This window comes from Grammomys surdaster, unplaced genomic scaffold, assembly GCF_004785775.1.
Source record: "Grammomys surdaster isolate TR1022 unplaced genomic scaffold, NIH_TR_1.0 239, whole genome shotgun sequence".
NCBI lineage: Eukaryota > Metazoa > Chordata > Mammalia > Rodentia > Muridae > Grammomys > Grammomys surdaster.
In genome coordinates this window covers 3,485,982-3,501,363 of record NW_021604684.1, presented here as the reverse complement: position 1 = coordinate 3,501,363, position 15,382 = coordinate 3,485,982, and the positions used below count along the sequence as shown (strand labels likewise).

Sequence of the window (15,382 nt, the reverse complement as noted above, 5' to 3'; positions counted from 1 at the left end):
TTTTCCACACAACTACTTTACAGGTGGTATTTTCCACACAACTACTTATACTTGTAATTAAAAATACCAGTAAAGGAACAGATCATTAATCTGGCACCACAGTTGAGATAAAATGGTTTGTAGCCAAGCAGCACATTAGCATTTGCTAGTTTTTATTTGATAGTAGAATGGTGGAAGCACTTCTAAGCTTTCATCTCATACCCATTAAAGAGATGGCTGTTTCTAATATATGCATGAATGTTTATCGAGTGATCCTATACGACTTGGTTTCCTTTAAGACAATTTGGAAACATGAGTTGACATTTTTCAGAAAATGTGCATGCAATTGAAATTCCATGTCTCAGGATTTTTAATGTGTTGTTTCAATGATTTTCTGCCTTCTGAAACTTTTGACTTTGATGACAAAGGTATACACCTTTTCATTTACTAAACTGCATATATATTACGGGTAAGTTATAAGATGATAGACTAACAGGCTATAATTCTTTGTGTCTTTTTATGCACCAAAATTTTGTAGCTATTCTAAGTTTTTTGCAGGAAACTCAGACTGTCCAATGATTGTATTTTTCAAAAGCATGTGGCAGTAGTGTATTGGATGGTTCTCAGTATCATGTATGCACTGAAAATGTGTGCCTGCTGCCACAGTACATGCAGCATTGCTGAAAGTGAAGAGCAGCTGTGGAAATTAAAGAATCAGATGAGATTAGATAAGGCTTTAAATTTATAAAATGAATGTCTCTGTAACATACATACTGATAATTTTGGGGGACATTTTAACATTGTATTTTTTTCAAACTTCTAGACTTCATAAGCAACCTTGATTCAAGTGAGAATCTTGATTTGTACTGTTCTATTGGTTGTGGCATGAATAGACAAGCTTTTTTTTTTCCTTCCTTCCAGCATGTTTTCTCTTCTTTGGTTCTCTTTGTATTTACTGCTTTTCTCTTTTTCTTCTGTTTCCCTCCCTCTTTTCCCCCCTGTTGTTTTTGTTTTGGTGTTTTGTTCCTGTCTTCATTATTTCAGGTATTTCTTTCCCCCTCTGGATTCCCCACGGGCTGGATCAAGATGGTCCAGTTGTGCCCAGCTCCTTCCTCCTCCTGCTCCTCTGCTAGAGCACTCTTGCGATGCTGACACTGCCAACCTCCAATATCCTCACCCTCGCAGAGGATACCTCTCTCGGCCTCTTAATCCCTTACCTGAGAATGAAGGGGTGTAAAACACTGACTTAAAGGCCTTATTATCCAGATGCTTGTAAATGCTTTTATTCTGGGCTGCTTTTTGGTTTCTTCATTTTCCTTTAGAAGATCCTTCTTATTTAGGGCATGTCTTGCATGTATCACAACTCAAGTGTTTGAAACCAAACCTGTGTTTGTACTTCTGCGCCAGGAATCCTTGGCTTCACTAGTTGGTTACCTTTGATGAGCTTCAAAAAAGCAGTATTAACTGTGAAAGATTGCCAGTATCTGATTCAAAGTGCCTGTCTTGTAAATTCTGTGTGGAATTGTTATCATAGAGTTCAGTTTTGTCTGTTGATAGGTAGCTTCATAGGAAAGCATATCATTGTGAACTTCACTCTGTATTTCAGACATTAAGAAATGTTTTGAATTTTATAGATATTACAAATGACTGTAAAATAAATCATTCCTGTGTATAAAGCAGCAAATCATAAGGATATTTTTGTCTTTTTTTTTTTTTTTAAGGAAAATGCCTTTCACTACTTGGAATTACTACTTAATTTTGTAATTATTCTCCAAGTAGGTTATTTAATAAAAATATTTTAAAAGGTGTGAATCTGTTGTCTTATAAAAAGAAAACACATGTACTTGGGTTTTGTGTTTTGAGAGTCTGTAAAGGCTGACCCGGAACTGATTATGTAGCCTAGCATGATCTCAAGCTTCTCACATAACATACCTCTGCCTCCCTGGGATTACAGGCTTGTACCCATACCTGGCTAAAATGGATGCACTTTAAGATAATTTAGGCTTAGTATCCTTTTCCCATGTCACAAAACAACAACAAAAAAAAAAAAAAAAAGAGAGAGAAAAATAGAAAAAGCTTAAAAAACAAACCAGAACCACCCCCAGGGGACAAGCAAGTGTTACACTTAAAGATACAGGTGAGATGGCTCAGTGGCAAAGATGCCTGCCATCAAACCTGACCACCTGAGTTCACTCCAGAAACACATGTAGTAGGGGAGAACCAACTCCTGCAGGTAGTTCTCTGACTCCACACAAACACCATATTGAGAGTGAGTTTACACACAGACACACAAAATAAAAATGTCATTAAAGATAGAATGTCAACATGCAAATTAACATTCAGAACTGACAAGTGTCTTCAGTTTTACTTTGAGGCAGGCTTTTACATAGCCTTGGTCTTGGAATTCACTATGTACACCAGGCTGGTTCTTGAACTCAGAGATTTGATTTGCCTGCCTCCACTTCCTTAGTGTTGAGATTATTATCTTTTCTAATAGTTGTTTTTTAATTATGTTTATGTGTGGGTACATGTAGGAGTGTATGCAGGTGCTCTTGGAGTCCAGAAGAGAGTGCCAGATTTCCTGGAGCTGGAAGAGTTAGACATTTGTGAGCTGTTGGACAGTGGTGCTGTGAACCTAATTTGAGTTCTCAGCTAGAGTAGCAAGCACTTTTAAACACTGAGTTGTCTCTCCAGCCCAAAGAGATGTTAAAAAAAAGCATTTCATATGTGCATGTAGATTTTTAATATTGGTGACATTGTTATAACTTTTTGTTTTTAATATTTATTTATTGTATGTATGAGTACACTGTTGCTGTCTTCAGATACATCAGAAGAGAGCACTGGATCCCATTACAGATGTTTGTGAGCCTCCATGTGGTTGCTAGGAATTGAACTCAGGACCTCTGGAAGAACAGTCAGTACTCTTAACTGTTGAGCCATCTCTCAAGCCCCTGTTACAACCTATTTGTAGAACATCTTAGCTAGAGGATAAAGATTAGATAGAACAGATCTTATTTTAATATTCAAATAAAAGGAATATTTGAGTTGTGTTTAATGTCAAATAAGCCAGAAATGGTGGTGGTGTATGTCTGTAATTCCAGCACTTGGGATGCTGTGATAATTCTTAGAATTTTCAGTTTATGTCTTCGAGATTTCAGTGGCTCTATTAGAGTGAGACTTTGAGACCATTCTCCAACTTAATGTAGTATTTCTTAGCTAGCATGTCCAGTATACTAATGGCATATGCTAGAGGATATGTGAAAAATAAAAAGTAATCAGTCCGCAGATGCATTTTAGTGTGAGAAAACACTTGTGTAGTATAGTGAATAACAGGGCCTCTGCTTTATAGTCAAGATTGCCCAATAGGTATAAAAGCCACCGACTTGCCTTAGCTGGCAGAATGTGGAAGGAATATGGCGTTTTCATGAGTTGAACAGTTAAGGTGGAGACGGCTGTTTTCAGGGAACATGATTGTTGGTTGATTTTTTTTTTTAAAGCTATTTTATTGGGTTAGTATACCTCTACCTCCCTTCCAACCCCAGACACTAGGTAGGAGAGAAAGATTAGAAGAGAAAGGGGATGTAGACCTCTTGACTACATCCTGCTGACTGGGGCATTGGGTTGGGCGGGGGGGGGGGGGCAGTCCAATCTTTGCATTTCCTGCTTCTCATCTCTTTGCTTACAAACACTTGCCAAACCACACCAGCAGCCAGGGGCAGCAGCCTCCAGAGTCCCGAGAATTAAACTATCTGCAGCTAGCATACATCACAGCCCCGTGATGCAGCTTCTTATCCCACACCCGGGATTAAAACAAAGACATATTCACATACCTAGGTTTTAAAAGAAACCATAATTTTCACTACACATGATATTTAATCAATTGAGATTACTCTGAATTCATATCCTGTAACGGATTGGATACGGGCTGAGACATTCCACGAAAGCATTTGGAACTGGAGCTGCTCTGTTTTCATTTACTGGTTTGAATCGGCATCACTTGTTTCTTTGGAAGGCACCACTGGTTGTAGGGCCTCTAGGGGCTCTTAAGCTCTAAAAAGATTTGCAGAGTACATTGGGAATTTTAGTCTTTCTAGCTGGCATGTAAGGTAAGGAAGACATTAGGAGCTCCCCTCTGTTGAGTAGGAGTACCCTGGGCTTCCGGTGCGAGTGCTTTCCCAGGTGTGTGAATTGAACCATCCAAGGCTCCAGTTATCCCCATTTTACAAATGAGGGCACATGACCAAGACCAGGGAGGAAGACTCGGTTTATATCTGGGTAGTCTAGCCTTAAGAGTTCAGGCTTCCCTACCTGCATGTATTTCGGTTCATCTCTGTCACTGGAGAATCAACAGGTTGCTGAGTGTTTTAGGGTTAAGTTCTAATGACTTGAGGATTGTGGATAGTTGGGAACCCAGGGATACAGCCTGAATGACACGAAGGAACGCATAGACTCCGCTGGACAGTGATTAGGTGTAGCTAACTTTCCTGACGTGTGTAACCCAAGGAATGATTTATTAAAAGCAAACCATGAAGTTTATGAGTCTACTAAGCGGCGATATGAAAATTAAACAACAACAACAACAACAAAAAAAAAAAAAAAAACCTAGTGGGGAAAGGCGACTTACGGATCTTTGGGGAGCTCTCAAACTGAGGAATTAATTTCAAGGCTTTCAAAGCGGCGCCTACGGAAAGATCTCTCCCGTCTAAGCAGCGCGGCTTCGGGCCTTCAAACCGAGGAACGCGCGCTCCTTACCAATCACAGGCTTCTGCCCGCCCCTTCCCTGAGTCTAGCCCAATCCCGAGCGGGTTCAGAGACCACGCCCTCGCTTCCTACGGGAGAGTCCTCGCGGGCCTCCGGGGCGCGCGCATGCGCACTGTAGCGCCGCGGATCCTCCCCTTTAGCGGACGTTTTCCTACCGCTCGTGGCTGACGGAGTCGGGGTCCTGGTCTGGTGAGGAGGGTCGTCGATGCGGTGGACTTGAGGGAGAGGGCAAGGCTGCGGCTTCTAGGCGTCTGCGGTGACCGCCCGGCCCGGTGGGGACACGGGCTGGAGGCTGGGCTGTTGTGTGAGATCAGGCGCCCGCGTGTGGCCCAGGCTCCCTGCCTCGGCTTTGGAGCGGCCGCATCCGCGTTTCCTCCCGTTCGGCTGGTGGTTGCTCACTTCTGAGGGACGCACCGATGGCCTCTGAGCTTTGCGGTGTTGTCTTCTTGCAAAGTGCTCTGGCGACTGCTTTACTGTATTTTGATGGGCGGTCCTGTCCTTTTGACTGACCCTGCCTCATGAAGTAATGTTTTTGTTCGCTCTGAGGGGAGGGCTCTTATGTCAACTGGTGTTTGCACACTTTCTCCTAACAGCTAATGCAAAACGAAAGACTGTTTTTTACTGCCCCCTTCCTTTTTGCTTTCAGACTTTGTGTAGTTAAGCATGAGGTCCCTTCTGACACAGTCGTTTGGAGGCCAGCTGTATACAGGACAGTACATTCATTCGCACTTACCCTTTTGAGGTCATGCTTCTGGTATTTTCATTTCGACCGAACCAACTTTTTCTTCAGATTTGAGCGTTGTGGGCGAACTTCATGGTAAGTTTTGAAAAGTTATATACGGAATGTCTACCTAATTTTGACATGTATCACAGGGTGCCAATGGTTAAATGATGATTGCTGGCAACTCTGTGTTTTGGGTTCTACAGCATGTGCTTTTTAAATGTGTGTAACTATATACATAGACCTGTAAGGAAGTAATGTACCCATGAATGCGATTCATTAAATACAAGTAAACCAATATGTGGGAATTGAAGCCACTATACTCTTAAAAAAAACACCAAGAGAAATTGCATAGGTGGTTACTTGTTTAAAATACAGTAGATTAATAAATAACATTGTATTTTCTTCACATTACATGGTGGATAATGGACTACTAAGGGAAATTAGTGCTGTTTCTCATTTAGGAAAGTTCTAGGAATGTGCTGGATGCATGGGTGGGGCTTTTGTTTTGTTTTGGTTAGCTTTGGAAATTTATTATCATTACATGTGTGCATATATATGTCAGAGGATAACCTGTAGGAATTGGCTCTCTCCTTCCATCATGTGGGTTCTAGAGATAACCTAGGTTGTCAGGCTTGTTTTTTTAGTTAGTTTGATTACAGCTTTTTTTTTTTTTTTTTTTTAAATATAAGACCTTCTTTCTTCTGGCATGGAACTGGCTGTGTAGACCAGGCTGGTCTGAAAACAGAGGCAGTTTCATCTCAGCCTCCTAGATTTCAGGCATATAAGGCTAGACTTAGGCAGGATAGTTGGAACACTTGTTCAGTGACTTAAAATGTAATGAACAACGTGCGTTGGGTTGTAGTAGTAGAGTCTCAGCTCTAGAGAGGCATTTGAAATTAGAAACATTAGAAGTTGATAACTGGTATAGCAGGAGAAATTAGAATTGTCAGACGTATCCATGTATGCCACAGCTCCTTTGTAGATATCATAGGACAACGTATGGGACTTGATTCTTTCTTTCCACTCTGTGAGGTTAAACTTAGATCATCAGACTTGACAGCAAGCATCTCTACCACTGAGCCATCTCACCAGCTCTAAATACCAGACTTCTAAATTTATTCTAAAAGTCATTCGTTTTATACTATCTTTGCTTTTCTCTCTTCTTTCTTTCTTTCTTTCTTTCTTTCTTTCTTTCTTTTGTTTTCTTTCTTTTTTTATTGGGTGGGGGATGGGGTAGGGTTTCGAGACAGGGTTTCTCTGTATAGTCCTGGCTGTCTTGGAACTGTAGACCAGGCTGGCTTTGAACTCAGAAATCCGCTTGCCTCTGCCTCCCAAGTGCTGGGATTAAAGGCGTGCGCCACCACCGCCCAGCTCATTCTTTCTTATTGATGTTACAAAAATCTTGGTTTTTTAAAAAAGAAACATTGTTCTTTTAATCATTAGAAGATGTTATGGTAATAAAATATTCAACCTATTTTTCAAATGCTGTTGTTGCAGTGAGATGGAAGATTTCCGAGGAATAGCAGAAGAGTCATTTCCAAGCTTTTTAGCCAATTCACTACTTGGTAATAGTGAGGTTTTGGGAAATGTCACTTTTCCATCAAATTTTGGCTTGCCCATTGCTGTTTCTACACTTGCCAAGAACAGACCCAGCATTGACAACAGGTAAGACTCACTTTACAAACCCTGTGATATACTGAGAGAGTAGAGTATGGGATGTATTAGGAGTTGGGTTTCTGGCTCCCAGGGCTTCTCTCTGGGTAACTGTTATCCTCTTAGTCTCCCAGCTTACTGGCTTTATATGCTTTCCTGTTTATGTTCAAGAATATGTCTGAAAGTCCATCTACGAATAGCTTTCTAGCTGGAGAAAGGAGACTGGTGAACTGTTTCTTGGTGTTGATCTGTGATTGTGGCAGTCATTGCATCTTTTTGTGTGACAGTTTCCCCTTTTTACATTTCAGCCTGCTCCTTGCTTCACTAGGCTTGTGTGGTTGCCTTTCCTTGCTAGCTGAGTTTATCGAATGCTTCTGATTTTGTTTTGCTTTTCATAGTACTGCAGCTTGAACCCTGGACCTTGTGCTGGTTAAATAAGCACTTTACCCTGATCTACCTCCCTATCCCTTGCTGTATGATTATGAAGTAACTTATCTTGTATTCAAATAGTTTTAAATTACTCGCATCAAGTTTCTTATTTTTTAGGAACTAAACCACATTTTATTTTATTTTATTTTTCACATTTTATTTATTTATTTATTTTTTTTTTTCGGTTTTTCGAGACAGGGTTTCTCTGTATAGCCCTGGCTGTCCTGGGACTCACTCTGTAGACCAGGCTGCCCTCGAACTCAGAAATCCACCTGCCTCTGCCTCCCAAGTGCTGGGACTAAAGGCGTGCGCCACCACTGCCCGGCACATTTTATTTTTTTTTATATTTCTTATTTTAGTTTTATAACCAAGTACATGCTTGGCTTAGTACATTTTATTTATATTAGTCCACACATGATTTCATGCGTGGTCTTTGCAATGTGTAAATTCAGATTGTGCTTAAATATCTGACCACTATTGAACTACTTTCCAATCTAACAATGAGGGATAGCAATTTTACCTTTGGGCTAAAGGGGTTATGGTAACACTGGGGCTCCTGTGTGTTTTTATTTGATGATGGTTAATTATATTTTTTAGCCCTATGACATTAGTTAATTTTGAGACAGGTCTCAAGTAGACCAGGCTGGCCTCAAACTTACTTTGAATTTCTGGTCTTCCTGTTTCTACATAGAATTATGAATAAGCCTGTACTACCATACCCAGAGTATGTAGTGTTGGGATCAAACCCAGAGTTTTATGCATGCTAGGCAAGTGCTCTACCAGAATTCCTATATTGTTAGCCCAACAAGGTGAGATTTAATTTAAATCCTAATAATTTTGTGTAGGTGTCCTGATGTCCAGGCATCGTACTTAATTGAAGAGACGTTTTCAGTTCCTTCTGTATCATCTTCCAGTTGCCAGAGTGACAACACTGAGCCAAGAGAAAGATTACAACTCAGCTTTCATGATGATGAGTAAGTTCTCGCCTTAGACTTGGGGAAAATGTATGACTTTGTCTTTGATTATTACTTCTTAGTGTCTGTAAGAAAAACCTTTATGTATATCTTTTAACTACATTTTTAGCCTTTAAATTTTTTTTTCTGATTATAAATGTAACAGTCATTGATAAAAGTGAAAATACAAGCAGTTATCAGGAAGACAACCAAAGTATCAAAGCTTATTATCTGCTAACTAAAGAAGAGATACTGATTACATTTTCTACACCTTACTGGAGTCTGTTACTGGTCCTGGGAAATAGGTTTGGTGGCAAATAACCTTTATCTACTGATTCATCTTGCTGGCCAAGTATTATTTTTGATCTTTCATTTTAGAGGTAGAAATAATTTATACATCTGTATGTATTCACTGAAGAAAAACCAGAATCTCTAAAACTAAAACTTAACTTTGTAGAGGGAGGTATTAGAAAAGAGCTCGTCCGGCTGGCTCCTGGCTTATCCGCCATGTTCCTGCACTAAGCCCATTTTGTCTCAACAAACTCTCCAGTGGGAGGATCGAGCTCTGGAGCTGGTTCCCCAAGCTGCTCTCTCTAGCTTGCCCCCGTGGTGACCCGGTTGTTGGCAGACCCACCTTCCACTAACCCAGTAAATCAAAACTCTTGATGCTTAAAATTAACCAATGGAATATCAGTAAAATCTCAATACATAAGATACCCGCACAGATTAGAAAGTTATCCCAATATTCCTAACCTTTAGATTTCATATCTTCCTATTTACTTGAATCATGGGTCTGTGTCCGCTGCCATTTTGCCTTTTTCCTCTCTCCTGCCTTCCTGCTTCTGCCTCCCTTAGCTCCACCTCACCTTTCCCTATTCTATCATAGGTCTCCTGCTGCAAATAGATTAGGTAGGGAAATTTCTGCCACATATCTTGAAGTGTGAAACCTTTATTTCCCAGTTGTGGTGGCGTACTATAATCCCAGCACCTGGGAGGTGGAGGCAGGAATATCAATGGTCCAGGCCAGCCAGGCCTTCATGTAAATTCTAGGGAACCAGGAACCCAGTGGGACCCTCTATTAAAACAACTACAAAACCTTTATTAATTCAAAGATTTTGTTGTCTTGGCAAACATACTGTTCTGGTGTCTGAAAGTATAACTCATTGTTAGAAATAGCTAGGGTTTTAGCTAGGTGGTTATGACGCACTTGGGAGGCAGAGGAGGCAGGTGGGTCTGAGGCAGAGGCAGGCGGGTCTCTGAGTTCTAGCCTGGTCTGGAAGTTCCAGAACAGCCAGTGCTACATATAGAAACTCTGTTTTGAAAACAACAATAAATAAATAAATAAATAAATAAATAAATAAATAGAAAGAGGAGAGAGGGAGAAGGAGAGAAAAGAAAGGGAAGTTGGGTTGTCTTCTAGGCATAATACTTAATGTGGTAAAGAAAAAAACATTTTTTTTTTCCACTTGAGGGGCAGGGTAGTGGTGAGATTATTCTCTCTGGATCTGGTGCCACAGGAGCCAACTTATCCAGCCCTCAGAATGCATTTCTAGAAAGATAGAATACAGAACTGAAATAATTTTATAGATTACCTAAAGGTAACTGACATTTTTATCATGATTTTACTCCCTTAAAAAGTTCTGCTACATGGAAAAAGAACTACAGAGAAAGTCCACACTTGTCCCGTGCTCTCATGAGATCAAGAGCAGAAGAGAAGCAAGCTAACAGTACATCCGTTCAGGGTCCGAGTCTTCTGGATAGAGTTTCCCCTCTGCAACAGGTTCCAGGTATGAAGTGTTAGAAATTATTTCATGTATATGTTTTAATGGTTTTAATTTCCCTGTCCTCTGCTTGGTACGTGTCTTCTGCTTTTGTCCCGTGGTAAACACAGTGTTTTGGTTTGTCATGGGCTTTTGTAGAACCCTCTTGATGGATTTCCTTGGCCTTGGGAACTATGCTGTTGGTAGGTGAAGCTCTTCCTGTTTGTTACAGAGTCCATTGCTAGTATTCTTCACTTTTCCACCAGTCGAAACTTACGTTTGTATTAATATAATGGATAAATTAGAGATTCTAAAATAAATTATTGTTTCTTGGACAATCAAATTTATACTTTTAAGATACTCAAAGGTGACTCATTTTAAAAATTTATTTTAAAGTAGATATATAAAGTAGGAAAGGTACAAAATGTGGGGTGTTGTCAGCAATTACTGGATGCTCCTGCTTGGTGGCTCCTGTGTGTACTCTAAATTCTTGCTCTTTTTCTTTGCTTGTGCCCCTTGTGGTTTTTTTTTTTGTTTTGTTTTTTTGTTTTTGTTTTTGTTTGTTTGTTTGTTTGTTTTGAGACAGAGTCTCTCTGTGTAGCCCTGGCTGTTCTGGAACTCACTCTGTAGACCAGGCTGGCCTCGAACTTAGAAATCCACCTGCCTCTGCCTCCCAAGTGCTGGGATGAAAGGCATGTGCCACCACTGCCCGGTGCCCCTTGTGTTTTTTGAAGACAGTTTTGCTATGTACTTCTGATTGGCTTTGTACCTTGCTGTGTACCCAAGGCTCACACTAATTTACAGCACTCTCCTGCCTCAGTTTCCTGAATGGCAGGACTGCAGATATGTCTCATCACAGCTGTGTTTCCTCTCCTCCCCCAATTTTTCTTTCTCTTTGAGAAAGAACTCAAAACTAGAAATTGAAAACTATATACTTTTGGTTTACTATAGCAATGATATAAATTGGAGCTATAAATCAGTACTTACAATACTGTATTTGAGTGTTAGAAGATTGACGAGCAAATATACATTTATAGTTTGAACAGTTGTTAGGTATGTTTGTGTTTCTCCTGATGTAAAATTTCAATTATCTATGAAGATAGAAGACATTACTATCAGCTACGCTTGTAAGCTGTCAAGAAAGTGGCAAAACAACCAACAATGGAAAAATACTTTTTCTGTATATAATTACATATCTATTTAAAATATATAAAAGTATTTTTAGAATATATAATTACAAATTATATATACAGAAAGGTACCAGTATTAAAAATATATAAAGAACTTTAATATTGAAAAGACAAATATGTAAAGGGTTTGAGTAGACAGTTCTCTATAGAAATTTTACACATGGCCAGTAAACACACAGAAAGGTATCTCAGAGTGTAAATTGTCAGAAAAAAGCAAGTCAAAATCATGAGATATTGCTTCATACCCAAAATAGATATATCGAAAAGATAAAAATCGGCAGCTGGAGAGATGACTCAGTGGTTAAGAGCACTTGTTATTCTCCCAGGGGACCCAGATTTGATTCCTCTTATTTACATGGCAGCTCGCAACCATCTGTAACTCCACTTTAAAGAGATCCGACACCTCTTCTTATGTCTGAGGGGACTGCAGACATGTGAACAGACATACAGACAGACAAAACACTAATCACATAAAATCAAAAAAACAAAAAAAGGAAAAATAACATTGTTGAAGATTTGCAGAAACCGAAACTCAAACTTTGATGGTGGAAATGGAAAATGGTGGCTGAGTATGCTAGCACACACTTTTAATCCCAGCATGAGGAAGCAAGAAGCAGCGGCAGGTTGATCTCTGAGTTTGAAGCCAGAGAGTCTATATAGCTTAGCTTCCAGAACAGTCATGACTCCATAGTGAGGCCCTGTCTCAAAAAAACAAAACCAAAACAAACCAATCAAAACAACAACAATGAAGAGAGAGAAAGAAAATGGTGGCCTGTTTTGGAAATGAGTTTGACAGAACTTAAAACAATAAAATAGACTAGGATATATACCCATCAGACTCCTTAATTGTGACAAGTTCCTGGAAAACCTTAGTTGGAGAAAGGAAGGATTTATTGTAGGTTATGGCTTCTGTAACCTCTGTCCATGTTTGGCTGGCTGCATTGCTCTGGCCTGGAGAGAGGCCAAGTCTTTGACTCCTGGTGGGCAGGAATGAATTCCTGTATTATCATCTGGTATTATCTATTCTGTTTCAAGATAAAAAATATTTAGTTCTTTTATTTGTTGCTTTTATATCTTATTTTATTTTATTTTATTTTATTTTATTTTTTGGTTTTCCGAGACAAGGTTTCTCTGTATAGCATGAGCTGTCCTGGAGCTCACTCTGTAGACCAGGCTGGCCTTGAACTCAGAAATCCACCTGCCTCTGCCTCCCAAGTGCTGGGATTAAAGACTATTTGTTGCTTTTAAATATGATTAGGTTGAAAAATAATCCATCCCTTCATTTTTTTTTTCTTTAATAGATTCAGCTCTTGATTTTCACTTAAAATCATGGACAAATAATCAAGAACACAAGGTAAATTTTTATATATTATCAATTTCTGGAATGCCGTAATGGAGTAAAAGTTTATATTACACACATACCCTGTTGTATTGGAGTAAACATTTTTATTAAACACACACACACACACACACACACACACACACACACACACACACACACAGAGAGAGAGAGAGAGAGAGAGAGAGAGAGAGAGAGAGAGAGAGAGAACTAGAAGCTTGTACATAACAGAACTTTTACAGTAAAAATGGAAATTTAGTAGTGCTTGGTGGTATATTCCAATATTCCTCAATATTCCTATCACTTGGGAGGCTGGGGTGAGAAAATATAGGAAGACTCTGTGTCTTAGTTTCTCTTCCTGCTGCTGTGATAAACATCTCCTTTGAAAAAAAGGAATAAAGGTTTTATTTTAGCCCACAGTTGCACATTACTGTCCATTATAACTGGAAATTTACAGCAGCAGGAGTTTGAGTGAGCTGGTAGCATCAAATCCATACTCAGGAACAGAGAGCAGTGAATGTATGCATGTTGATGCTCAGACTGCTTTCTCTACATTTTTTGTTGATATTTTGTTTTTGGAGATGAGGTGTCTCTATGAAGTCTTGGCTATCCTGGAACTCACTATGTAGGTTGGTCTTGAACTCTGCCTGCCTCTGTGTGCTTCTGCCTCAAGAGCGCTGGGATTAGTTATACTATCTAGGATTCCCTGCTTAGGGAGTGGTACCATCTACAGGAAGTGGGCCCTTTTGAATTTATTAATCAAGGTACTTATAGTAGATAACCCCAGAGACCTACCTCCTAGGTGAGTCTAACTTCTATCAGGTTGGAACACTAATCATCACCTTCTGCTTCAAAAACAAAGGAGTGGTTTATTTCTAGTAATGAGGAGATTCAAATATAGTTCTGTCTAGATGTGGTTGTGTATTCCTTTGATCCCAGCACTCCAGAGGCGGAGGGCAGGCGGCAGGCGGGAGGCAGATCTCTACAACTTCAAGCTTGTTCTACTATCAAGTTCCAAGCCAGCCACATAGTGAGACCGTGTCTCAAAAAATAATAAAATAAAAGTTCTGGCACTAACTTGTGTCTTATGTATTTATTGGACTAGTTGAGGCCTGTCCTGTATAAATATAAAATCACACTGACATGCAATGATTTTAATCTCAAAATTAGGCACATTTTGCAGTCAACTCTTAAACTGATATCCCTGGTTTTAATATATATTTAATATTAGTGTGAAATAAATGAGACAAGGAAGTGTTAGATTTTCATTCTGGGCTGTGACTGTTTGTGGTAAACTGCTCATGCCCTTTAGTGTTAGCTGATCCTTGGGTTGGAGAGAAGAGAAATAGGTAGTTCTAAATAATGATAGGAAAGATTGCTTGCATTAAGGATACTTATTCCAGCTTTCATAGTGTGTTCACTTCTGGTAGCAAGCCTTGTATTGCCCAAATTCAGTTGTGAGGTGTGTTTACCATGTCACTGGGTTTGTAAGCTGTGGAGGCAGTGTGATAGTGCCCTGTGTTTTGAGGTGGGTCAGAGCAGGGAAGTAGAGTAGGCTAAGAAGGGATGCTACTAGTTCATGGAGAACGACATTCTTCATTGACTAACCTGTATTTTCATTTATTTACTGCACTGCAAGTTAAATACTTGGTCTTTTTTGTAGCCCTGTACCAATTGTTTCTTTTTAGATTGCTATGCCTGATCCTAAGAAGCATCTCGAAGCCAAGAATCCAAACAGTGATTTCAGCCATACCAGTTTATTAGACAATGAGAAACTTTTGACACTGACAAGCTTGGACGATTCCTCTGGTACCACAGAATGAGCGATGCTCTCTGCCTTTCCCTTGCCACTTCACTTTTTGTCTGTATTGCAGTAGTTAGTACACTTTTGGTCATTGTCTTTGTATTTTCCTTCTGCCTGTAACAAGACTCTCTTGACTTGTTTTGCTTTGTTTTGTTTTTTTGAGATAGGGTTTCTCTGTGTAACAGCCCTGGCTGTTACCACGCTATAGCCTTAAACTCTGTAGACCAGGCTGGCCTTGAACTCACAGAGATCCACCTGTCTCTGCTTCCTGAGTACTGAGATTAAAGGCCTGTGCCATCAGACCTGGCTTTTCTGTTGAATATTCTGAGTAGCAAGATTTATTGTTTTACTTTTTTGTGGACAGAATCTCACTATGTAGGCTGGTCTAGAACTCTCTAGGTAGATTATGCAGTCCAGCAGCTAGCTCATAGACATCTGCCTGCCTCCGCCTTTGAGTATTGGCATTAAAGACATTGTTTTTGTTTAATTGTTGAGAGGAAAGGTCATACTGGCCTTGATGTGCAGGATCCTCCTGTGTCACAGATAACTCTTATCAGTCAGTCTCTCAATGTCTGTCTTCTTGTTTCTTTTCTTCTGTGGTCCTGGGTCTTCAGTGCTAGACCTCCTGCATGTTAGACAAGCACTCTACCATTAAGTTGTATCCTAAACCTTAAACCCTCCCCCCTTCCATGATTTCTCTTCTCTCTTCTTTTCTCTTCTCTTCCCTTCCCTTCCCTTCCCCTTCCCCTTTCCCTTCCCCTTCCCCTTCCCCTTCCCCTTCCCCTTCCCC

General features: G+C 39.9%; 2 protein-coding genes and 1 long non-coding RNA gene across 8 annotated transcripts in view; 2 read left to right on the top strand and 1 right to left on the bottom strand.

Annotated features, from left to right (window-relative positions):
• The window catches only part of Seh1l (SEH1 like nucleoporin), a 23,812-nt gene extending 22,149 nt beyond the window's left edge, over window positions 1–1,663 (top strand). The window contains exon 9 of the mRNA XM_028774284.1: window positions 1,024–1,663. Within this exon, the coding sequence (XP_028630117.1) occupies window positions 1,024–1,216 (193 nt within the window). The 3' untranslated portion in view covers window positions 1,217–1,663. The remainder of the gene's footprint in view (window positions 1–1,023) is intronic.
• The window catches only part of LOC114626769, a 10,322-nt gene extending 5,179 nt beyond the window's left edge, over window positions 1–5,143 (bottom strand). The window contains exon 1 of one of the 3 annotated variants that reach the window (XR_003712286.1): window positions 4,896–5,143. This is a non-coding gene — a long non-coding RNA (uncharacterized LOC114626769). Of the gene's footprint in view, window positions 1–4,603; window positions 4,692–4,895 lie in introns of those variants that run through there. The other 2 variants (XR_003712284.1, XR_003712285.1) reach the window with 2 other exon arrangements.
• Window positions 4,852–15,382, top strand: part of Cep192 (centrosomal protein 192) — an 80,143-nt gene continuing 69,612 nt past the window's right edge. For 3 of the 4 annotated variants that reach the window (XM_028774281.1, XM_028774279.1, XM_028774278.1), the window contains exons 1-7: window positions 4,864–4,929; window positions 5,387–5,557; window positions 6,962–7,129; window positions 8,392–8,520; window positions 10,138–10,286; window positions 12,751–12,803; window positions 14,477–14,597. In XM_028774281.1, the coding sequence (XP_028630114.1) occupies window positions 6,966–7,129; window positions 8,392–8,520; window positions 10,138–10,286; window positions 12,751–12,803; window positions 14,477–14,597 (616 nt within the window). In that variant the 5' untranslated portion in view covers window positions 4,864–4,929; window positions 5,387–5,557; window positions 6,962–6,965. Of the gene's footprint in view, window positions 4,930–5,386; window positions 5,558–6,961; window positions 7,130–8,391; window positions 8,521–10,137; window positions 10,287–12,750; window positions 12,804–14,476; window positions 14,598–15,382 lie in introns of all 4 variants that reach the window. The other variant, XM_028774282.1, reaches the window with a different exon arrangement.